The sequence below is a fragment of the Rhyacophila brunnea genome, unplaced genomic scaffold (genome assembly GCF_057557595.1).
Source record: "Rhyacophila brunnea isolate RB1 unplaced genomic scaffold, BYU_Rbru_1.0 scaffold_4, whole genome shotgun sequence".
NCBI classification, from domain to species: domain Eukaryota; kingdom Metazoa; phylum Arthropoda; class Insecta; order Trichoptera; family Rhyacophilidae; genus Rhyacophila; species Rhyacophila brunnea.
In genome coordinates, this window is record NW_028233068.1 from 42,906,989 (window position 1) to 42,934,089 (window position 27,101).

Genomic DNA, 27,101 nt, shown 5'->3' on the forward strand with positions numbered 1-27,101 from the left:
GATAAACACACATCATAAATTAGCTTTAATAGCAAATTATACTTTAATTATACTAGGCGCTATTATACTTCATGACCATGAACATTTTCAATTACTTATATAATTGTGCAATATATTTTTTGATTATTATGTGTCGATACTCGACAGCTCCATTATTAAAGTAGATGTATTGAAAATTGCCAATAATTCACTGTATAAATACCCTTTATTTGAACTAAAACACAATTTGAAAAACGTTAATGTAGTGTTTCACACTGCCTTTAATCTTAGCGGTAGGTAGGGGGCGCACCAAATATCCTAGCCTGAAGGCCCGTTTCAGGATGTGGGGACCATGGTATAGGTACACCGAGTGCAATAGACAAAAGACCGATAAACGAGAAATTAGGCTGTGAAGAAGAAAAAGAGCCTATGGGACTAATTTACATTCTCCTCCTTGGGTCCCCCCCAATATTAAATCCTGGGTGCGCCACTGAAAGCCTGAGCATATCTTTTTCCACAAGTAACAAAGTGGTCCACTGTTCAGATGTCAAAATCAGATCCCAGATTGCTTGACATATTGATTCACCCTTTCACGTTTCAAATTGAAGTATAAAAAATTCTCAAATCAAATATATTAACTATTAGTGTTATTTATAAATAATATACATTCCTGTTATTCATAAATAATATACATTCCTGTTATTCATCAGTTGTCAAAGTCAGACAAGTCCTTCACACAAAAATCGGTGGTAATATCGATTTCCAAAAAATATGTAGTATTGATCTATGCATTACATTTTTTGTAGAAGGTGTGTTAATGCTAGTGTATTATTTATCATGTAACCCATCTATCCAAACCATTCCCTGTGTGTGAACACGACAGACGCGTCAGTATGAGCACTCTATAGAACAATAACAGGTCATCCATAGACAACAACGGGAGGGGCGGAAAAAGTAGGACCAGTCGTTGTGAATGTATCGGCTTTCTACTTGAGTCGGCAATGATCCAACACATTTACCACATTCAACACATTTTATAGTTTCAAAGTTTATTCCTTCAAATTCCTAAAAATCACTGAATCATTGCAAACTGTTTCGAAACTAGTCACGGCGTGAGCGAACTCCCATTGAAATACAATTAACAGTGCCGCGCAAGTTACTGGTTGGTAATTTAAATTTCAGTCACATCTTCTTTGAATATCTGTGTTGACCAAAGGGCTAACTAATCAATAATTGTATCGTCATACAATATTATAACACATTACTAGGGGACATGAAAAACGCTGATCACTTGTACTAAATAATAAAGTTTGAATTTATTTGTAATTTCAGAGCCTTCGGAAATCGTGTCACTTCATGGGTCATTCAATCCAAATGGAAACATGGAAATCTCTTCGATGCACAACAATTATTCTCTCGCCAAGATGACATATATTGTGCCAAAGGATGGCGGTGAACCAGTCTCTATCAATGAGTCAAACGAAAAACATATGAAAATGTATCTGGTAAGTGTCCAAAGCACATCATACTCCAAACTTACATGGTGTATATATAAATGGTTCATCGGATCATATTTAAAAAGCTGATTTTCCTTGTCTTGACCTAAGTCGAAAAATGAAAAAACCTACTAGGTACATAACATGTTGATGCATTGAAAGCAGCTGTAACCATAAGAAATTGATTAATCGGACACCGGAAACATAACATTGTTATTATGAATATGTGGCCTAAAACATAGTATGGCAGCCAAATAAACTGAACTATAAATATTTAGAATAATCAGTTGAATAACCACAAAATTACATTTATCATATCAAGTTATGTATGTATATTATTATCAAAATGTTAACTACTGTAGATCGTGCCTATAAATAATGCTGCTAACTTTCAATCCAACAGTTTGCAATTTTTTTTTTCCGTGTCTACCAATTCGAATACAGTATGAAATGTTCCAGAAATATATTCAAGTGCTTGTATAGATCGCACAACCAGAGTTGGGGCGGCCGAATACTCACACAGACGCATTCAAAAAAGGAACAGCCTGTAAAAGAATACTGTATTCTTCAGAAATTCACCAATACACACAATCTTTCATATCTGTGTCGAACCAACTCTGGCTGAGAGACCTATAATAACGACTGAAAGTTTACAAGGCTCTCTTTAGGGCTAAATACTGTTGACACAACAATATTGTTTAGTTTGACTCAGTAGTAAATAATAGAGGTGGGAAAACTGGTCGATTTTGAAGACTAAGTATACTTACTACCAGTATAAAAAAAATACTTAGTATCGAAACTTGTTCCAAAATACTTTCTAGTAATACATACTCAACTGGAACTAAAACTAACTCTATATTATTACAGTATAGTCACCATTTCTATACTTTACTTTACCATCTTTACAATTGGGGAGAAAGAGATAGAAATGACGATAAAAATACACTGAGCGCTGAGCCGATTTTAAACACATTTAAAATTTTATGAGTTTTTAGGTTAGGTTATAAGTTATAATATTCTTGAATGAATATACAATGATTTTTTGTTTCAAAAATATTTTGAGCTGTCATAATAAGCCTGTGGGAATGTGGTCCAATAATTACATAAAATTTATCACCTATTGTTTATATATAAGCGAGTCGCGGCGATGATGTCATAGGTAGCAATAGTAGCGACTAGCTAGCGGATGGCAAGATCTCATAGCATGCGTTCGAACTTCTAAGTATTTTTTAACAAGTATATTGGGCCACACGTACTGAGTATGGGTAGTACATGCCGAGACTTGAGAACGCAAACTGGTGACACTATTTCTAACTCACATCTAGTAAATAGATATAATAAAAAAATCTTTTATTAATTAAATTATATCGGATCTTGCCAGCGATATTATCCAGGCTTTTTATGAATATGACATTTTTTTTTAAATGTTAAGGTATGCATGGGAATCGGGGTCAGATTCGGAGACGGCGTATTATTTTTTTTTCAACAACTCTAGTTCTGAATTTTAGTGGCTAAATAAATAGACTTTGTGCACACATAAATCAAAAAACAATTTTGTGAAATTAAATTCTAATTTTATTTACGAGGTTTGTGTGACTTGATTCATGAAATCATGTGTTATCAGTACAAGGGTCTTACACGTAGATGTTTGATAACACAAGTAGAATTCATGGCATTTGCATGGTATATAATAATATGTTATTTAATCCGCAAATACATCCATATTCTGATTTTAGTTGTACAAAGCCAAACAATAAATTAATTATGAAATTGATGTGTCTTCCTTTCCAACATTTCATCAATGCTTTGTCAATTTTAGGATTCTCTTCACTTAGCCGCGGGGGAGATTGAGAAACGATCAGAGGAGTTTGAAAAAAAATATGTTGAAATCTGGAACAAGGCCGAATCCAAGTTGATGGAAAATCTGAAGAAATCGATTCCTGAAAATGGACTGTGCAACTACATGGTGAAAGAACTGAAAGCCGTCCATGAGGAAATCAAGGCTGATGACTTCCTGGTATTGCTCGAGATTCAGGCGTAAGACACCATACCCTATCTATTTATTTACAGTAGTACCACAGAAATCCAATGTTCCTAATAATTTATCATGAAAATGTTGATTAAAGTTATCAAAATGCTTAGGTCACTGAGCTGGGTACATCTGCTTCAATGTTAAAATTCTACATTATAATATAGCTATTTTCAACATTCTGTAAATGAGGAAATGGTACATATTTCTTTATCCCTAAAATGCATGATTTTATACTTCTTATTTAATAAAAAATATACACTCATATTCAACGGATAGGTGGATTAAATAATTAAGAAAATATTTTATGTTTTTTCTATATTATATTTTCAACAAAAAACACTTACACTTGCACTATAAAAATGTTTAATTTGTTTTATGTTGAAATTATTTTAAACAATAATTATATTATCATAAATAATCAATCAATCCACCTTATAGAATCCAGTAATATATTTTTTAATTAAAAATGCTCATACATAATATATATCATCTCCGGCTCGCGTCGTTTGATTACAAATTATATCCAACCACCACAACTTACAATCATCTATCAAACAAATGTCTATCAGCAAAATTGATATAATAATTCTTATTTTACCATTGGATATAAACTGTACGGTAAAATCGATTTCTCTTTTGCTCAATAAACTGAAACTAAAGTTTGTACTATGTATATGTAGAACAGTATGCATTTAAGGGATATGCTTATTAGTACCTATTTGATTTAAATTGAATAAAAATCAGTTAACTGGATACATTGCTATGAAAAAAATAATGACATTATATACACAGAAATTCATGGAGACTAATCTAATATCAGAAAAAATATCTTCATAACCTTTTACACATGGCAGTTGTATACGTGTTTGAATTCTTTTTCTTTCATTAATTCATTAACAGAAATAATAATTTGCAACTTTATAAGCAAACGTAATGAAAATTTCATCATAATATCCGTGTATGGCCTGAATATGTTGAATACCAACCTTACAAAGAGCTGCCCTGAGAATTGATATTTTTAGACATTAACATATTCGCGTCTTACACGGATATAGTGTTTATTAATCATCTTACTAAAAAGTAATTGCAACATTGCCACGGAATATCATTCACTGACTAACTTATGGCACACTGAAGATGAAATTATAAACAAGCTCACTCCACGACAAACAGATTTTCGCCAAAATGGTCCTTATACTCTTTTGGCATAGCAGCCTTGATTGATTATATTATCTTCCTATTATCACTAGGTATATGCTGTTCACCTTCAGCTGTATGGGCCATAATATGCAATCAAATCACTGAAAGAATACCAGTTTGATACCGTATGTATAAACCAGGAATAAACAAACTTTTACACATATCGAAACACAAGGTATCAGATCATACACATTCTTGAAATGATAACACATTTTCTTTTTATTCAACAGTCAAGCAGTAGTGAAACTCACCTATGTTCTTTTCGACAACTTGTACGTAGTGTACACGAAGACAGATCAGCTAGCAGACATGTTTGTGAACGCATTCCTGGAATCGAGCTTCAATTTGTACCCAATGTTGGCGAAATCATATGGGCGGGCCTTGGAAGTCTCCGCAAATGCCGTGGAGCCTCTGGTGGACCTGTGCCTTGACTTTGTATCATTTGTCAGCAACACCCTCGAACGTCACACACCTCACTTCATACAGATTGGCGAATCTCTTGCCCAATTCTACAGGAGTACGTATTATACCACAAGCCTTAAAATTAGCACTGGAAGGGAAGTCATTAGGTATTTTTTTATTGTGGAAGAAACAAAACTGGATGTGGAAATGTACCTTTTAATTTACCATTATCATTATCTGTTATTCTAAACAGCTCTTCGATTCAATTTTTACAAGTGCATTATTTTGATCAGTGCTTCTCAAACTTTTTCATACCACGACCCCCAAAATTAGAAAAAAATACTAGGCTCCTAAAAAATTTAGTCTTTTGTGATCAACAGTACTTTATTTATCATTAATTGTTATTAGAGGTAGGTACATTTTTACTAAAACTAATAAAACATTTCATTTACTTGCCTAAATAATAAAAGAACAAACAAAATTTGACAAATTTATTACAGCTACAGCCTAGAAAAGTGAGAGGGGTGTCAATGAGAGATGTGTGATTGCATATTTTTACATAAGTCAATATCCGGTACAATGTTTGAAATGCTAATTCGCAGAGTTTGCTTCTAGATCTCCGTTAAAAGACACGACCTGTGCTTATTTTGTACCACCAGTAATGATGAAAATGATGAAAATGTTTCGCATAGGTATGTTGTAACAAAAAGAATCATGATTAACAATGCTGCTTTTGCGGTTGACGGGTATTATAGCTGTCGCCTTATAAAAAAATCTTCAAGACTTCGTTCATTAAATTCGACTTCAAGGGAATTATCTGATCTAATATCGATCAATTTTTCTTGGGCTGCCCACGTAATATGATCATATTTTAGGGATTGACCAAATGGTGTTCTTATCGAATTGTACTTTTGGTCTTCATTTAAATTTTGGAAATATTTGTTGAAATACTGAAATAGAAATGGACCCCTGGAGCTCCTGCTAGGGAGCCGCGCCCTCCAGTTTGAGAAGTACTGATTAAGATCACATAGTCTTCTCCGTCTCATCATTGAAAAAATGGTAGATTAAATAATAAAACATATTTAACTGGTAGAACTAATGTTGAGCTTATACTTGATCTCAATACGGTCCGGAAATTAAACTTCAGATTACAAAAATGTGATATTCCCAATTAATATGCAATGCAAAATTACACGCAGGTAATGTAAATCATTAACCAACCGTAGAGAAAAAATCATTATATATAATGTACAAGCAGTATCGCGGAATGGTTTAATATTTGAAAATCAAAATTCTAAATTTAATACATGGAGTGCAAAGGATTGAATTTAAAAAAGTAAAAAAATATAATATCAGATATTTTTATTTTTATTTAAATATCTTAAAAAGTAGTGCATATTCAATTTATTATTTTAAGGCTTTTCCATATAGTATTAAATATCAATCCATGATTCCTAGTGAGATCCCCGGGGTTCCAGCGGCTAGCTCAGGAGTCCATCGAACCCCGGATTCACAAAAAAGAAGAGGGTGAGATATAAACGATTGGAGTGTAAATAAAACACGGTCTTTCGTGCTCGTAACGTGGTCTTCTTATATTTTACATTTTCTTTAAACGTTTACAAATTTTGTTTTAACAATAAGTTTCGCAGGTCCGTACATGTTGAAAAAGGACGCTCACTAACTTTTTTTTCTTTTTAAAACTTCGCGTACCCACGCCATTCCACAAAAAAAGACTCTCGTGATTGGCCAAATTTTATCGCATGATTTTGGATTTGACGAATCACGAGGACCACCTCGGCGCAGGCGCGCAGATATTTCGACGTAGCCGGCAAGTGCGGCAAAATTTATTATTTTTGAATAATTATATTTAGTCTTAAAATTATCGCTTTCATCCATCATCATTTATACTTTTTAAATTAAATTAAATTTATCTTAATTACACCTCCGCCCAATATGCGATTTTCACACACCGGACGAAGGCCTTTACTTATGATTAAAAAAAATACTTACGTGGTTGAGCAAGGAATCAGATTAGATGTTTTATGAAGCCGTTTCTAGAGGTCAGGGTTACGTTTCGACTTATAGCTACTAAATGATTATTTTACACCGGGAGAAGCCCGCCTGTAACAGGGGTGTATCACTAGGCTTTTCATATACAATATTTGTGGCTTTTCCATTTGGTGCCAAAATATATAGATTTTTACTACTCCCCACTCTTGATGCCGCTACATACAATTTTTGTCCGTGAGTGAAGCATTCCGATGTAATGTGACAGTACTGCGTCGCCCGCGCCAACCTGCCAATTAGCGATTCTTATAATACAATTATTTGCATCTAACTTTGTCATTATTTGACCTCTGATCGAGCTGAAATAAACGCCAATATTTAATGTACACACTATAGTGACATTTTCAATAAAAAATGGGGGCTGCAGCATTAACTTCCGTGTTTCAAGGCCCTGTGAGCGGGCGGGGCAGCCTTTTCCGCAAAAACCGTAAAACTGTCCCCGGGGTGCAACGGGTTAAATCTGAAATTCGAGACCCCAACCATGCACTCCGGCTCGTTGGCCTCGTACGGTACAAACATACAAACATCCAAATATATTCTTCAAATTATAGTACATATAGACATGCATTGAGCACACTTGAGATATTCGGACTAATAGAAAATAAAATAAATTTTCTTGTTTCTTACCACAAAATCATATCATTAAATATCCCAATGGCGTACAGGATTGAAAGTTCAGATTGCAGTGTTTGTCATCATTTCCAGGTGTCATGAAAGCAGCTGATGAAGTAGAAGAATTCGTCTCCAAATTCACCGACGACTTGTTTAATGTACTTGTTGTGGTTCCGGTCGATGAAACGGTAAGCACATATATTTTTCATAGTCATTTAACTGTTAAAATCATATTCAGGTAACTGGGCCGAGGACTGAGGTATCCCAATTAGCTGTTGATATCCCGATCATGTGCACTTTGCCTATGATATTGTGACTAAATTGCTTCTAGAAGTAAAGTAGAATGTAGCCGATTGGAAATTTGGCCTTCCTTTGTATCTAAAGTTGAACGTGTTCAACCGATGTGTGCTACCAATGCTAGCATACAGAACCCAAATAAATGAAAAATCAAAATGAAGTGAGCCACTATATAACATGGTACAGATCTACAAACTTATCTGAAGAATGGGATGGGGGAGCCACTGTCGAAAACTACCCAATCAAGACTCAACTGGTAAAAAAAGTAACTGGACAAAATCTGACATTCAAATAAAATTTTCAAAATGGCGTTCTATGGTAGTTCGTAGTTCCATTTTTGACCATTCTACAGATAAGTTTGTAGGTCTAGAAAGCGTTGATGACATTAAGCTATTTTATAAGCTACAAGCCAGCGAATTTACAAACTCGCCCATGGCCATCATTGAACTAGCTAACAAGCAGATTGTAAACAATCTACCAAGAAAAGTTGAAAGCCGTGCTACTTTACTCGCTACTCGCTGGCTTGTGAACCGATCTGCGTCTGCGCAGTAGAGCGATAGTGGCGAACCTGCCGGTAAAAAAACAAACTACTGAATACGTCCTGTCAAATAGTACCAAAAATGACGGTTTCAACTCGCTAGCTTGTTGGCTTCTAAGCGAATAGAATTTTTTTTGTGTCATCATCACAATAGGACCATTTAACTCGGCTGCTTTTAAACTCACCGACTAGTATCATGCAAAAGAATGCAACAATTCATTTAGCATAACGATAATCAATAGACAAAAATATGATGACTATTTGATTTTGTGTAATTGGTTTTCTTTATTCGAAATGAGCCTTTTTGCATATTTAAACACAGTACCTACCTACATCTACATAATATATATATATATTTATAAATACTTAATGTATTTGTGTTTTTTAAACAATTTTTTTTTAGCTCCAACTGCTCTCCTCTGAAAATCTTCATAAACTTTTGGACTACATTGGTGAAGTTTTCGAAGATATTCTGCCCAAGGAAGAATGGAAAGACCTGTACGATGCTATCGTTAGGTCTCAAGAAAAGGTAAACATATTTGTTTAACTAACTACTGTTGTAAATCTATTACGTGTGAGAAATATTAATTATTAATACATAATCATTTTGACAAACGCTTCCTAATACCTGAAGTCCATGCAATTTAATGAAACATCAAACAATAAATTCTATAATGCATCTAAAAGTCATTGTTATCAGTTTAGTTTTAAATGTGAGTTATGATGCATTTGGAATCGGTTTCAAGAACATTGCTATCTGTATTGACAAACAATAAAATCTATAAAACCAGTATCCCTATGAGCAGTTGTAAAACACAATGAATGCTAGCATTAAATATATAATTTCCTTAAAAAATATTTGCAGTAATTATTTTCCTGTTGGGATATTTTAGGGCAAAGTGAACCACTCTCCTGAAGTGACAAAGGAAAGGTTTGACGATGTGCGCAACAAAACGGAAAATATGGTACTCGCAATGCTCAATAGTGTTGATGATGAACTTGGTCTGAAAGAAGATTGGGATTGGGATTGGGACTTCCTATTCGACGATGACGATGTAAGTTTGCATGGCTTAAGCTACCAAATTCTATGTGATTTATATATCATAATATACATATGGAGGTTTTATTTATAAATATAAAATTTCGATAGTAACATAGTAGTCTAATAGCACCTTGTTTAATACGAAGACATTGAAGAAAACATTCTATACTAGACGGACCCAAAAATAAGTGATTTGTAATCTGCTTTAATTATTGTTTTAATTAGCTGCAATACATTTCATATTTACGGAATCATTTAAGTAGGTATAGCAAATTATATTTAACTGCATCTGTCAAAAATTTAAAATGTTCCAATCAAATTTCAACACAATATTAGAATTACTATTTTTAAGTATGCCTAACTGAAGAAGCTACCAAATTTGTGTAGTTTTAACTTTAAACGGCGTTATGTAACTCATCATACGTGGGCGCAGTGCGGTGATAATCAGTAAACATGAGAAACATGCTATCCTGAAATGATAGGTTTCTTAATAACACAATACATAAGATATAAATTGTCAAATAACTTTTGAATGTAGATTTGAGTCGTAATTATTCACATATTAGGTGTGTTCACGGATTTAGCAAAACAATTTTGTACGAATTATGTTGTAATTGGCTGGCATTATGCAGAAAAGAACCAATTCCTACATCAGTACATTCAACTCAAACTGAGATAATGAGGTATAAAGTTTGGAATGCAATGTGAACTTATTCATTAATATTAGTCAAATTATACAATCAGATGTGAAACTAAAGGATGAACGTTTAAAGCTCTCGAGGTACTGATGACCTCATTGCACCGTCCACATGCACTCGTGGCGTATCGCTGGTACTTGCGGTGAGAAACGCAAAATTGTTCACACTTATTTTATGTCATGTCGTGAACGCTTTGAATTTGTAATTTGTTATCTTCATTATATGTAAAATAAATAAATTTGATTTGATATGATTTTTCACTTGAACAAGCTCTTAATGGACTTAGTATGGATTAGTTCTTTCATGGAAAAAAGAAATACGAAAAAATTATTTTGTATACAGAAACACTGTTGATTGGTTCTATGCCACAAAATAAAATTCATCTAATCGTACGTTGTTTAAAAAGTCACATTAAGATTTCGTGAATTTATAAGCGTGAATTGAACTAGATCTGTTTTGTATATGAAAGAGCACATAAAAATCACATGATTCCATACTCAACTTGATTTTTTCGAATTTGTGGACTGGTTCCCTTGTGCATAATGCCAGCCAATTAATCTTTTAATTTCTGGAAATGCTATCAAGACTTTTAATACCAAAATTTCATAAGGCTCCCTCATGCTATAGTCAAACCCAATATGATAATGAGCTACCCACCAAAGTCCAAACTAATTAACGATAATGGTGATATTTATACTGACCTTATTTACAGTCATCAAATTCATCAGCTGTAAAAACTTACAAAAAAGCAGAGCCTCTTGTAGACCGTGCTTTAGATGATGATTCCACTGATATTTTCCGAGCCATCAGACCCGTTTTCCACCCCGAAGACACTTTCAGGCCATATAAATGTAAGCTTTTTTGTATTAATATTATATATATATCATCTCGTGATCTTGAGTATAGGTACGCGTTGTTTTATAAAATCTTAAAACTTAGCTCATTCAGTATACTTCCATGTAGTAATTTTATAATTTTTGTACCTATTTACTCTTTATACTGTTTTAATACTATTTTTTTAAATGTCATGTTGTAAATGTCACTATATCTAAAAATAAACAAATTTTAATTTGAATCTCCATTCATACAAAAGTGAGTAATGTAACTGCAAAATTATAGTGACGAGATGTTGACATCTTACAGTTGTAAAGAAGATCCGTTAACTCTTTCTCTTATATTATGATAGGTTGAATTTTTTAGCCAATGAAAAGATGTCACTATTGAAAAATTTTCCTTGCAATGAAAATACTGAACACTATTATAATCAGTTACGTAGTGGGGATAGCGAAGCATACAAGGTTTGCGCTCCGCGATTTTCTTTTCAAGGTGAAGCGCGACCCTTAACATTTTGTAAACATTCTGAATCCCATGAACAAAAATATATATTTCTTGACAATATTGTTTCATAAATGTAAAATATGCAACTGCAGCATAAAAATCTAGGGGAAACAACTAATGTGTATTTTTGTATGATAATAGCAAGCCTTTGTAATCCAGTGCGGAAGGCACTGGCTTCTCAAACCAGGGGTTCTGGGTTCGATCCGATATTGACGCGCGTGTTTGAACATGTACCTAACCGAATTTTTTTTTATTTTTTTTTAAACGGTACATGTTCAAACACGCTCGTCAATATCATTTTACTCCCTACTTCAATTATAGTTTGTCAATTTATGGCTACGGCCGTATGTTGTAGCTTAACTACTGGGGAATGACAAAAGAAATAGCGTATTTCAAAAAAACACTACCTTATTCTTAGGTCAATAATTATTATAAAGCAATCATTATTCATAAGATGTTTATCACACTTGAATGGTCAAGGACATAGCTTATAATAAATACCTTTAGAATCATCTTCAAATGTGTTAATCTTGCCGATTTTTTGAATAATAAAATGCCTAATTCTTGTCAAATTTGGGATCACAGAGATTATCAATATAATTTTTTATCGTGAATATTTTACAAAAATTATCTCGTAATAAATTATGCTAATGGTTTTATAAATGCGTTTAAAAATTAATAAATGTAAAAAATCTTAACACCACTGCACAGTTATGTACCGAAATATGACTATATTCTAAAACATTAGAGCGAGAGGTTTATAAGAATACTATTTTATGTAACAAAAATACTTTATACAGTCATCAAATGTTTAAAATAACTATAAAGGATAATAAGGCTTTAAAATTATATAAATAGATTATCTACAACGTTTAAGGAGTGTCCAGGATCATGGTTTGAAAATACAATAAAAACTTAATTTTGACCTTCGACGAGCATGTCCCCCCTTAAAAGAAGTTGAAATTTACAGCTTTTTTCTTTCTTATCTTCTTTCTCTTTCAATCACTGACTTCTTCCACACTCCAAACTTGACTACATACTTCTTGCATCGATTCACTGACCACATGACTAATTTCTGATTGACTTTTGAGTTTGACACAAAAAATATAAATGTAATTAGTAGAATATTATTTGTAGGGTATTAATAATTTTTAAGAGTGTCACCCCTTTTTATTAAAATTTGCATTGTATATCAGAAATTTCTCTTCATGATACTCTTCAAATGTAATCTAACCTATGAATGCTTCACTGATGTGGCGTAACCCATTGATAGATGAGAAATATTTTCTAATGAAAAATTTGAACACAAAGCTTTTAAGTATACAAAAAGATCTTGGCAAAATAATTAAAACCACAAATGCAATAAGTAATCATATGATTTGTTTTTCGGTAACTGACCTAGTTTAACCTGTCACTTTCCAGTAAGAGGCTATACTAGCGGCGGCAGACACATTTTCACATTTGACGAACGCTACCTCCGCTTCCCTGGTAACTGCGAGTTTGTGCTCGCCCAAGATGCTGTCGATGGAAACTTCACCATTGTTATGGACATAAAGAATAACAAAACCAAATCAATCACCCTGGTTGATAAGCATGGATACACGCTACAAGTCAACAATGAAGGAAAGGTAACAACCTAACAAACACACAGCATTATAATATTGGGACAAGTAGTCATACTAATCAGATCCTACTCGCATGTGGATTAGTACAACTAATTGCCTAAGTATCCAACTAGCAGTATAAGGTCTTCATTCAAAACCCCGGCTACATCAATAATAATATGTTGATCAACTCGCTGTAATAAGACAAAAATTGAAACATGTGAAGCTGCTTTCAACAAATTTGGTAAATTTGCAAATGTAAAGAAGAATGAAAAAATGTAAAGCCGAAGCTATTTAAGTGCAGAAGCTGTGTTCAGTTCTTTTGTGCATGAGCATTCGACGAGTAGATTGGTACTCCATTTTCATGGTATTCGTTCATTGATATAATTAGTAAACAGCACCCGGAATGCAATGGTTATGAGTTGAAATGAAATACACTGAGTGAACTAGGTAGTAAACCATATCTAAACAACTTATAAAACAACGTCCACCTAAACTCACCTCACTTAAATGGAATATATCAATATCTAAAGCGATTTGATTGAGTGCATATAGTTATTGCCTGGAACCGGAATTGCCATAGGACTTAAGGGACTATAGCCCAGGTCCCCCGAATTGTTAGGGGCCCCGGAGCCAGAAAAATCCAAAAAGATTTTTTTTGAAAGTAGATTTTGATCAGTTGCACTTTTCGGCCCCCCAATACACTTTAGTCCAGGGCCCCTTGAAGTATAAATCCATCCCTGTATTGCCCTCCCAATTGGCATTGCCAAGTTCTGCATGTTGGGAGAACAAACAGCAAATGCTCCCGATTCAACGGGTTAAGTCTCGTTCCATGCAAACAGAATTAAAAAAAAATCTAATATGTAGTTACCTATTTATGTTTCTGATGTGTTAAGTAAAATTATGTATAAACACAAGCTAGGTATGTTTATGGATTATTAATATGTACGGCTTGTATATTTGATTTAAATTAAATTGTCAGACGGTTCCTATTCAGTGTGCAGTACAATTTTTATCAACTGCTGAAAGTTGGACAACAGAAAACAAATCATTATAACTCAGCTTTATAGCACCTGTACACGTGCATGGATTTACTTGCAGCAATAGTGTGCATTTTAAACTAACGCGATAATAACTGTTTACATGTAAAACTACTGACTGTCTCGCCAATCTCATTCTTCAAGAGTAAGCAAGACACGATTTTGTCATTTTATAGTACTATTTGACAGGTCGTGAAAAGTGGTTAATCCCAAAATGAGTCTGCACAGTGTAGATCGTTTTATTACCAGCAGGTTCGCCACTATTGATGCTACTGCGTAGCTGCAGGATATAGAACAAATCTCAACTGTTGCGTGATAATTCAGAAGCTTCCAAACTTTTTTGATTCATGCATGCAATCTTGCAACTTGCATGATAATACATGTTTCCACATGCATTTTCTTGTTATGGCCGTGATAATACGTACTGTCAGCAGTAAATCCATGCACATGTTAAAGGAGTATTTGATTTAGAATCCATTTATTTAGTCTTCTTGCGATGTCAAGTCAAGTCAATGACAGTTCTTATTTTAGGAGGTCTGAAAGGATCCAGTGACCATTATTTGTTCATACTCTGGATAACCCAGCAACATAAAAATAATATATTTTATGAACTATACCAATATACTATATTATGTTCAGTGACCATACTTTTCATAAAATAATATTAATTTTTTTACAGCTGATGGCAAATGGACAAGAAAATACATATCCTGTGAGGACTGCTGACTTAGACGTAGCTGTCAAGAGAATCAATATGTTTGTTCTCAAGACAAAATATGGTGCTTCCATAGAATGCACAGAGGACCTCAGTGTAAGTACAATGTATTTTCCAAATCAAAAATAATCAAACAATATGTCTTATACCTATTCAATTGCGGCAGTTGACAGGATTACTTCTTTTACTATTTTAATAATGTTGAACTTAAATTAATTAGTATGTAACTTGTTTCGAATATTACAGGTGTGCTCTTTCAAAGTGTCCGGTTATTACTATGGAAAACTTCGAGGACTCCTTGGAGATGGAAATAATGAACCATTCGATGACTACAGGCTACCCAACGGAACGGTATAACTAAAATACTTACATACCTAATACCTACAACTTGAAATACTTTTTATTTATATCAAATCTTATTTAGGTACGGTCCCAATATTGAAGCTCAATTTGATATAATTATAAAGGATTTCAAGTTATACACATTTATATAAAAATCAATGTTTTTTAAAATGAATATAAAAAATATTAAAACTATGAATTAGTCAAAAATATCTACGTCAAAAAATAGAATACCTAATAAACTAAATTTAATAATAAATATGACTATAAAATAATATCAATACGTTAGAGGATGAACCACGGAAGTCACGTTTGGACTTTTGTTCAGGAGAGTGATTTTAGTTGTTTAAATGTTTGAAAATCTATAACTTTTTAAAGAACTATAGTAATTAGGGTCTGTAAATGGTATTATTCATAATTACATTTATTTTTGACCATAGTATACATAGAAATACCAAATTATTTAGAATCAATAAATTAATGGACTTCCGTGTTTTATGTTCTAACACATAATGTAGAAGTACCACTAAGCAATACTTCACCTATAGGTAATACACGGAAGTCCATATAAGTATAAATTATTTTTATTTCCTGTGCATCATATTATTAATAATTATTTTATAAATACACAAAATATTTCAGTAAGTCTAAATATGAAAAGGAATTATATATTTTTTAATTTACATAAGTACAAGATTATTTGAAATTTATTATTGCTCTAGAAAAAAATCAACGCAATGAGAATTATTCCTGGTCATTCTCCGGGACATCAGCTGATGAGGAATTATTTGGAATTCTATCATAAAATTCTTGAAATTCTGGAGATATCCATTGTTTCATAGTTTGCAGATCTTAACCGGATACGGTGGTTTTGCCTCAAAGCTCTTGGCCTAATAGAATCTCCAACTTTGCGACTCCGAATTGCAGGATGCTGATCACATCCTCTGGGAGTGTCTCTATATTATGTCGGTTGAAAGGGAAGAGTTTCTCAAGTCGGTTCGACCCTCAGTTGGACCGGTCGGCCATTGCGACTTGATATCTACGGGGGAAAATTTGTCAGCTTTTAAAAAGTTTGCGACGTTTTACGGCGAGCGAGAAGGTCGGAGGTCCACAGTTTGGAAATCCTCATCGGAGAACTTCGCCTTATAACGTAGATAACCAGCATCAATAGTCTTTTTTCGAGCCACAAAAGGAGCTGAAGATGATGCATACAAAGAGCAATAATTGTTTATATCATTTATCTCCATGTTAATAACTTTAAAAGGCTTGTTTCTTTTACATGTCCCCACAAACTGAACCCAATCCCATGGAGTAACAATCTGCATACCGTTCAGCATCTTTTTTGACGTTCTGTTATAGAGTGCTCAGTATGGCCTCGTAATAGGAATTTGTGATTTATGATTTTCAGCGTAAGAATGTTTTTCAGAAACCAGGTATATGAAAAAACAATCATGATATTCCTATTTTGGCCAGGGCAATTAATTATCATACCAAATCGTCAGCTCTTCAATATTTGCTAAAACATTGCTAGATGCCCATTTCATCAAGCAGCAGCCAATCTTATTGTCACCCCTTCTACTTTTTATTTCATCCACATCAGTGCTGTGTCTCACTCACCACTTGCATCATCGTAAATTGTAAAATTCACAGTCCACAATTTTCTCAGATGGAAACTATATGGACTACGTAAACTTCTCCAAGTCAATCATTATTACTTTCATACTGGTAATTTTTTCTGTTGCAAGAGTTTTATCAATCTTATTTAATTGCACCTGCTTCCTGTATGTGGTCTTCCAAAAGGTGTCTTTGAATTTCTTTTTCTTCAAAAGAAATATTGACATCTTTAAGACTCATCTTAGGGCTATCGCAGGCATCACAGGTATCATTGCTTGGCAAATCAAACCCGAATTAAATTTTTATTTTATTTAATTGAAAATCCATTTTGAATAGGTATATGGCGATAGAGCCACAATTTTGGGTTCATTCATGTGGTTATATTCTTTTAAGAATAAATCAAACATTTTTAAAATACTTATTTATATATAACTAGCTGTTTCACCCGGCGCTGCCCGGGGAGTTACGTAGAGTGCAAGGGATTGAATATAAAAAAGTAAAAAAATATAATATTTTAGATTTTTATTTTTTTGTACATTTATTGAATTTAAATATCTAAAAAAGTAGTACAAATTCTATTTATTATTATAAAACTGTCCCCAGGGTGCAACGGGTTAAATTGAAATTTGAAACCCCGACTACGCACTCTGGCTCTGATGCGTCCCCGGGGTGCAACGGGTTAAAACTGAAATTCGGGACTCCGACCACGCACTCCGGCTCTGATGCCACTACATTCAATTATTGTCCGTGAGTGAAGCATTCCGATCTACGCGTAACACGTCGCCCGCGCCAACCTGGCGGTTATTAATTTTTCTAATCTAACTTTGCCATTTGATCTCCGATCAAGCTGAAATAAACGCCAATATTTTTTAAATGTACACATTCTAGCGACATTTTCAATAAAAAAATGGGGGTTGCATCATTAACTTCCGCGTTTCAAGACCTTCTACGCGGCGACTTTTTTTCCGCAAATACCGTAAAACTGTCCCCGGGTGCAACGGGTTAAATCTGAAATTTGAGACCCCGACCACGCACTCCGGCTCGTCAGCCCTCGTCTACTGTCCAAATTTTGCCGAAATCCGACTGCGCGTGCGGATTTTTATAAAGAAAAATGAAAATTATAGTATAGATAATACGTACCTACCTAACGTTTGTTAGACTTCCGTGTTTATGGAATTATTATAATGGTTTATTAACATTTTTCTTTATATAATGGTTTATTAACATCGTAAAAAGGACACCCGTTGTTTATGCACTAAAATGAATTGGACTTCAGTGGTAATTTACTACTTATGAACTTCAGTGTTTCATTCATTTGTGTAATAAAATAAAAGAAAATTTTCTGCATATTTAACTCAGAAACGGTAAAAACTTGACTTCCGTGGTTTATCCTCTAATGTACAGATATGTAACAATAACGTGGGACCCTGCACCAAATTCACATTTTATAACATTTTTCTTAAATTGTAGGTTTATCTTTGACTTAAAATAAAAAATATTTTTCTTTTTAATGTTTTCAAATACATAGTTATTAATTAATACAGTTGAAATTGTAAATTATCAAAAAAATGTCTCAAATCGCAAGCTTCGTATTTTTCCGCTAGGTGCCTCTTTAACACTCCCGTTGCCATGAAGAACTCGCACTTTATTTAGGCCCTTAAATCATGGATACCCCATTTATTATTATATACAAAAAAATCTACTTTTAGCTATTTGTAGATAAAATGCTTATGCGTAAAAATAAAAATGCACAAGTAGTTTAATTGAATGTTTTCTATATAAAATTAATCATTTTCCAAAGTCTGATCGATATTTTGATAAGACAGTGATAGGGCTATGTAAAAAGATATACGTTAGAGAAACCCACATAATAATTTTGTAAAGTGAGACACTATTATAAAATGTTATTTGTTAGAACAGCGAGACCAATTTATGTGTTTGTTCAATTTAATTATATGACTGATGGCTCGTATAAATCCTCCCATAATATAACGAACCTTGAAATTTAAAATGTTCCGTGCATCTGACGATAAATGCCAAACTAACCCTTAATGTAATGTTATTAGTGTTTATTTTATCATGTTAACTTTGCTTCATATGACGTTTATTCCTAAACACTTACCTTAAATTCCCGGTATCTCGGGCATGTCATAAAAACCTTTTTACCCAGATTTAGAAGAATACCAACCCTTATTACAAGGTCTGTAAAGTTTACATCAGTTTGTGGAACATGTGCATTTGAAAATATACCTACCTCGAGTGACCTGCACAAAAACGCACAGCAAGCGGTCGGTTTTCCTTTGTGCATATGAGTACTTGCATATTCTACCTCTATAATAAATTATATTGTAGTTATAAATTACTAATAATAACTTATGCCCGAAAAGAATATTATTTAGTCAGGACATGCATTTCAAATACAACTAGATATTCTTTTGTTTATGAAGTATGTAGGTATACAATAGTCGCAGAAAGTATTTTTAGTATTTTCAATAGTATAGTATACACGACATTCTCGTGGTACGAACCACTATGCTTTCTTTCAGTTGGTTACGTCTAATGAATAAGTGCTTACTGATATTTATTTTTATCTTTTTTATTTAAAAAAAATAATATTAGTGAGTAGGTACATGTCTAAATAATTAATTATATTGAAACTGTTGCATTTACATGTAGTTATTATACTATAACATTAACTCCATGTTATTATGTCCCTGAAATCAGTGAATTTATTTAGGTAGGACTAATACATTTAAGATTACCTACTAATTATTAATTTTGCTTTTAATGTCATAAGTACCAAATAATATTATTTTATTATAAAAATGTTATCATACTCAATCTGATGTAGGTATAAACATAATATAATATTATTTCTCTGCACCCCATGTCTGTAAAATCAATTCATTTTATGTTGGTATACCATTTTGGACATAGTCCGTACATAATGGTATTGACTAAATTTAATGTAAATTGCAAAAAATACCTCTATCACATGTATAAAATGTTTTTATGTATTTTGTATATATTATGTAGGTAATGTTATTCTTAATATTTTGCATTTCAGAAAGTGAGTATTTTTCTTAGAAATATAATAGTAGGTAGTTTTATTATTTCGATTGTTTTATATTATAATATAAAGTTATGAGTCACCATTTAAATTTTAATTAGATAATATTATGTAGATATATTCATTTGTAGTTTGTATAATATGTTATGCTTAGAAAATTAAGTTAAAACGTAGTACTTACAATGAAATAGTCGTAATGGGAAAACCACAGATTTAAAAAAACCCGCAATTTAACTGTACCTCCACGGTGGTGTGGAATTCAGTACAATTTTTGAAGTAAGGGGTCTTTCACACCGTTATCTTCCACCTAAGTAAATCTAATGATTGTTTTATTATATGTAGGTAAGTATAATGTTTAGTATCTACAAAAATACACAAGTATTAAATTACGGTTCCTATCAAATACATCAGTGATTTCCAAACTTAATGTTATTACGCCTCCTTTTTAAAAAAAAATGAAACTTGGCGCCTCCCCCCTTTATTTCATTAAATAATTCAGACACCTTTTTAAATAGTCAAAAATGTAGGCACTAATACAAAAATAAAGAAAACTTAAATATATAAATAATAAACAAGGTTTTACTACTTATATTACTACTTATACTTATTTAAATTAATTTATTTTTCATGCGATGGATGTTTAAAAAAGATTTTGCGAAAAGCAAGCCCCTAGGCCAGGATATTTGTCGGGCCCACCTACCTATCTCTGAGGTTAAGCGCAGTGTGGTACTATAATGTAGTGTTTCCTAAATTATACACATACACGGGAGTTATCATTACATATATCACTCATGATATAGGTATCACATCAAACGTACAACTACCTACATATTTAATATATCATAGTTTTGAAATCAAATGATTTTTTTACTATTAGAGTAAATTTGTGAAATAAATAATGGGGAAAGTGCATTAGCAAACTATCATAACGCTCAGTAAATAGATTTTTGTTTGCTTCAATATATCTGGCGCAAAATCATTTAAAAGTGGAAACATGACGATTTTTTTTTTAAATTTTGATTTCCAAAGCTCCAATTTTTTATGTATGCCTTCACTTTGTCTTTTTAAATCAGTCAATGCATTAGTGGTCCTTGCATTGATTTATTCACTTTTTTTTAATTTTAACTAAATAGACAAATTTAACAACAGTTATCATTCGTTAACAAATTTGCCTCAAATTTCAATATTATGATTTGATCCTTGTATATCATTTTTTCACGAGATAGCCAGCACACTCAACAATAGTATAGAAGTGAGGTATTAAAAAATTAGTCTACATATTATCTTCAGACAGTTTAACAAACAACGTTTTTTAGGACTGTTTTTATGTAGTTTATAACTAGCGGCTGTTTTATAAACTTTATTTGCAAACTGCAATCATGACGTGGCTTTATTTGTGTAAAACTTTTCGTGCCTACCTTCGCAACACTGCGCACCTACCAGTTTGGCAATATATAATATGTATGAAAGTACATTTTTATGGAGATACAATATATTTATTTTAACATAGACTAGAAAACCTCTTGTTATGAAATTCTCGAAAGGTGGGTATATTATAGACTTACTACATGCGTATAGGTACACATAGCGTAGTGATTTAATTTTTATTATGTGTAATTATTTCAGCATAATAAACATAACATTAAATAATTTTAGTGGAAACTATAAGATTGAATTATTTTTGTTTTTAATTATTCTTATATAAATATTTAACGTGTTTTGAAATTATATTATAGGTGAGATACCCGGCTTCGCACAGGGTCGCTTAGTGGATACATTTACCTTAGATATTTAAAAAATAATAATGAAATTATCTTTTTAATATTAAAATATCTGTGTAATACAATATGAAAGTAATTCTAATAGGAGTAAAGGTCAAACAAAAGAACTGTAAATTAAAATCGAATCCAAAATATGCAAACGTTATTAATAGTATAAATATGTAGTAAAAAATTCAAAATTGGATGGAACAAACAAACAACAAACTTTGTATTTTATATAATACTAACCATCCCAGGTGTGCGAACAACAACTGAGAAAAATTTCATCGCAATCTGATGAATGTTATAAGAACGCATACGAATAGAAGAAGAAGAAGAAGAAGATAATTGTACTAATTTAGAAACCTTCGCGGGTGTTGGCACAATTACTGACGAAAGTTTTATTAAAATCGGATGAATGGAATAGGTACGCATACGAATAGAAGAAGAGGAAAAATATTGTTGTACTAATTCAGAAACCTTTGTAGGTGTGGGCACAACAATTGACGAAAGTTTCATTCCAATCGGACGAATGGTATAGGAATCATACGAATAAAAGGATATAGAATAAAGACGATGAAGAAGAAGAAGATGGTTGTACTAATTCAGAAACCTTTGCGTGTGTTAGCACAACAACTGACGAAGGTTTCATCGCAATCCGATGAATGGTATAGGAACCATATGAATAAAAGAAGATATAATGAAGAAGAAGAGATAGTTTTTCTAATTCAGAAACCTTTGCGGGTGTGCACACAACAACTCACCAAAATTTAATCGCAATCGGATGAATGGTATAGGAACTATATAAAATAAATGAAGATAGAATGAAGAAGAAAAAGAAAATGGTTGTTCTAATTAAGAAACCTTTTCAGGTGTTAACACAACAACTAACGAAGGTTTTATCGCAATCGGATGAATGGTATAGGAACCATATGAATAAAAGAAGATATGATGAAGAAGAAGAAGATGATTTTTCTAGTTCAGAGATCTTCGCGGGCATGCGCACAACAACTGATCAAAATTTCATCGCATTCGGATGAATGGTATAAGAACGCATATGAATAGAAGAGGAAGAAAATAGTTGTACTAAATCATAAACCTTTGCAGGTGTTACCACAACAACTGACGAAGGTTTCATCGCAATCCGATGAATGGTATGGGAACCATGCGAATAAAAGAAGATATAACGAAGAAGATGGTTTTTCTAATTCAGTAATCTTCGCGGGCATGCGCACAACAACTGATCAAAATTTCATCGCAATCGGATGAATGGTATAAGAACGCATACGAATAGAAGAAGATAGAATAGAAAAAAAGGTTGAAGAAAATTGTTGTACTAATTCAGAAACATTCGCAGGTGTCGGCACAACAACTGACGCAAGTTTCATTGCAATCGGACGAATGGTATAGGAATCATAAGAATAAAAGAATATAGAATGAAGACGACGAAGAAGAAGAAGATGGTTGTACTGATTCAGAAACCTTTGCGGGTGTTGCCACAACAACTGGCGAAGGTTTCATCGCAATCCGATGAATGGTATAGGAACCATATGAATAAAAGAAGATATAATGAAGAAGAAGAAGATAGTTTTTCTAATTCAGAAACCTTTGTGGGTGTGCACACATCTTCTTCTTCTTCGATGACGCTACAGCTCAAGTCGAGCCCTGGCCTCCTCCACCGCTATCCTCCAGCCGGAACGGTCCTCCGCACGTCTTTTCCAGTTCCTGATTTTTAGTATCTGGTTGGCATCTTTTGTAACATTATCACGCCATCGTGTGCGTGGCTTTCCCACTGGCCTTTTTCCTCCTGGGTTTCCTTCGAGGATCTTCTTCGGTATCCGTGACTCAGGCATGCGCTGGACATGGCCTGCCCAGTTTAGCCTCTGGAGTTTTATGAAGTTGGAGAGTTTTGAATCTTGGTATAAGCGGTATAGTTCCGTGTTGTACCTAATTCTCCACTCCCCATCATCATTCATGGGTCCGTATATCCGCCTAAGGATCTTTCTCTCAAAGCAATCCACCATTTCAGCTGCTTTTACATTTAGCGTCTATGACTCGCACCCGTAGTGCACACATCAATTCACCAAAATTTCGTCGCAATCGGATGAATGGTATAGGAACGCATATGTCAGACAGACTTTCATTTGTATGTATAAGATATAGTCTATAATCTGCGCGCAAGTGCAAGCAATAAGTTGACAAAGTTTTATCGCAATCGGATGAACGGTATGGCAGCGCATAAAAAAACGAACAAACAAACTAACAAATATTCATTTTTATATTATAGATTATAATCAGGGAATCGATATTGCAAAATTATAAGTATTTTTTTTATATACTAGGGAAATTATCTAAAAGTAGGTAAGATATATCTAAAGTCTTAGAGGTATAGACTTAATACGTGCGTATAAGTTCAAGTAGCGTAGTTATTTATATTTATTAATGTGTATTATTTCAGCATAAGAAACATGATATTAAAATATATTTAGTGGAAACTATACGATCAATCGGAGTATTTTTCTTGATTAATTGTTCTTATGTAAGTATATTATTTTAATGTGTTTTAAAATACGATTTTTAAAAATACTTAATAACATGATACAATAAGATCACAGTGTTTTAAAATTATATAGGGAATCGATATTGCAAAATTATAACTATTATTTTATGTGGTGAACGTGATAACGCAAGTCCACACAGATGTTATCCTACCTAATAACATCCCTCGTTCGCTTCGGATGAATTAGCCACCCCCACTCTCCGTGAAATGGCAGCGTATGTTGGTTGTTCCATTTAAAACAGACCGAGACACGCCGTGGCTTAGATATGACGTACTTTTATCGATGTCCGATATTATACACGATTATAAGATAATTGCATGTAATATACACAGAATAAAATGTTAAACGATGACTAAACAGTATTTAAAAACATACTTTACCTTTTGAAGCAATAAATTAGCTTTTAAAATGCCTTAAAATGCCTTAAAATGCCAAATTTCTATCGGGACACTGAGTGGACGGCATGGGAACGGGCGTAATTTTTTTATCATGGTAAGGGAAAGGTTAAAAAAGGCTCAGTAAAGGCTTCACCTTAAGTATAAAATATATTATAGGGATTATGCAGTAGGTATCAGTAGCTTCAGTATCAGTAGTTTTAAATTGTTCTTCAATCTTGGGTTGTGAATCTTATATTCCAACAATCAGATAATAGGTATACCTGCTTACAAGAATAATTACAATGGCATTCTCACTGACTATCTATCTGTTCTATTTTCTCGAAGGTATGTATGTATATAAGTAGGCTTTATTTTGAGAAACCAATTGTTGTTGGGTATAGGAAAATTCCATTTGCATTTCAAAAGGGTTTTATTAGTTGACTAGCTCCCAGTAATATAATTGCAGGGTGAGGGTGGTAAACAAATTTCGTAGATAATATTTTCTTTTTTTTCATGCCGTTCTGCGTTGATGTGTCTTTTCACATAATTCAATTTTTTTTTTGTATAAATACCTAATTTGATCAGTTAACCGTGTACAATTACTCGATTTTCAGTTAGTTTAGAAACAAGGGTTCGCCGGTTAACCGGTTTCGATTAAAACCGGTACGGATGCTCTACCTTACCAATGTATAATTGTGTTTACAATTGGTAACCTACGTAATATTGTATATTTCATTTTTAGGTTACATCTTCCGATTATAATTTCGGAGTATCTTACGCCCTAAATGCAGGGTGTGCAAGTGAAAACGCCGAAGTGGAATATTCTGAATTTACTGCTTATAAGTACATCGGAATGTCTGCCGCCATAGACTATTGTACAGATTTATTTGAAGGAGAGTCAGAACTTGCTGATGGCAACCTTGTGGTAGACCGTGAGATTTATATGTAAGCAATGAATATAAAAATCAATTTATTACGTGAATTTTTTTATATTGTTGTAGAATTTTTTTTCTGAAATTTTTAAATTCTCATTTCTTGAGAAATCATGAATGAGAATCTAGAAAATTCATTGAATTTAAAAAAATCTCACAACGAAATACTTAAGTGTCTTCATAGAAAATCTGCATTCATATCTCTTAAATATTGTTGTCCTATTCTGATAACGCGTCAACAGTTGTGCCCCAAATTGAAAATTGTAAAATTATATATAATGTTGTTAAAATCGAACTTTACCTTCATTGCAATAAGGGTTATTATTATAGATTTTCAGCAGATGCCTTTGACCCATTCTGCAAAAGTGTTGTACTCTAATTATATTGAGATTTTATAAATGGGTGGGAGGGTTTCCTGATACATAATTTATCAATGGTCCAGATTTTCCATTCATTTGGTTGAATTACATTCTTTGTCCAAATCTAATCATATATAATCATAATCACAAAACACATATGTAAAGTTTTTGTGGAATTATTTTCATGTGATAGGATTTTTGTATTTACATAAATTGACTTTGACAGTAATATGTTAATTTTATTTTCTCCAGGCACGCGTGCAAAAGAGAGGCTAGAGAAGTTTCATCACCAGAAGAGGCACAAGCTGGAGCATGCATGCTCGCAAAAACATACTCCCAGGCCTGCATGGGTTATCTCTTCCCTGTTCAGGTTCCCCAGGAATGTATCGAGTGCAATTTCAATCGCGGTAATGTCAAGGCCAGTGACGAAACTGAAATTTTAGTTAACCAATCAAAAAAACAAGCAGACATCATTTTAGTCGTTGAAACAATTAAGGTACCTAACTTAACTATTTAATAGGGAAGTAACTATCAAAAATATCAGAAAGTATGAATTAAAATGTATTATTTTTCTCAGAATTGCACTACATTTCTGTTATTAGATCTTTGAATTATCACCGTCTTTTCTCCCTCCTTCTTTCCGACATTCAAAGTAACCCTGACAAAATTATTAGAGATGGACTATGTTTTAAAACGTCATGGCTTACTTTCAGCTATATCCAATATCCAATTTGATATCTCTGGTCGTCGCATCATATGCATACATCATTCATTCATATCAGTACACTTAAATACATTATCTATTCAAATTGGCTTCTGCAACAAGCTCAAAATGTAGGAGAACAAAAGAGGACGAACATTCAATAATGAATTTTAAACTATATGTGAGTAAAAGTTACCACTCGCAAACATAAACTATTTTTTTTATTCAACGAATAATTCACAAGTTTTGAGAATGTCACTTTCATTATTGAACATATCGACCGTGTTTAGGAAAAAAGGCATAACCCACACAAAGCAAATTTT

General features: G+C 33.0%; 1 protein-coding gene across 1 annotated transcript in view; it reads left to right on the forward strand.

Moving 5' to 3' along the window:
• LOC147067393 (apolipophorins-like) overlaps positions 1-27,101 on the forward strand; it is a 93,143-nt gene that overhangs the window by 59,984 nt on the left and 6,058 nt on the right. The window contains exons 42-53 of the mRNA XM_085954389.1: positions 1,312-1,484; positions 3,295-3,512; positions 4,938-5,224; positions 7,882-7,976; positions 9,027-9,152; positions 9,517-9,678; positions 11,076-11,214; positions 13,124-13,329; positions 15,025-15,156; positions 15,307-15,411; positions 25,527-25,729; positions 26,328-26,571. Of these exons, the coding sequence (XP_085810515.1) occupies positions 1,312-1,484; positions 3,295-3,512; positions 4,938-5,224; positions 7,882-7,976; positions 9,027-9,152; positions 9,517-9,678; positions 11,076-11,214; positions 13,124-13,329; positions 15,025-15,156; positions 15,307-15,411; positions 25,527-25,729; positions 26,328-26,571 (2,090 nt within the window). The remainder of the gene's footprint in view (positions 1-1,311; positions 1,485-3,294; positions 3,513-4,937; positions 5,225-7,881; positions 7,977-9,026; positions 9,153-9,516; positions 9,679-11,075; positions 11,215-13,123; positions 13,330-15,024; positions 15,157-15,306; positions 15,412-25,526; positions 25,730-26,327; positions 26,572-27,101) is intronic.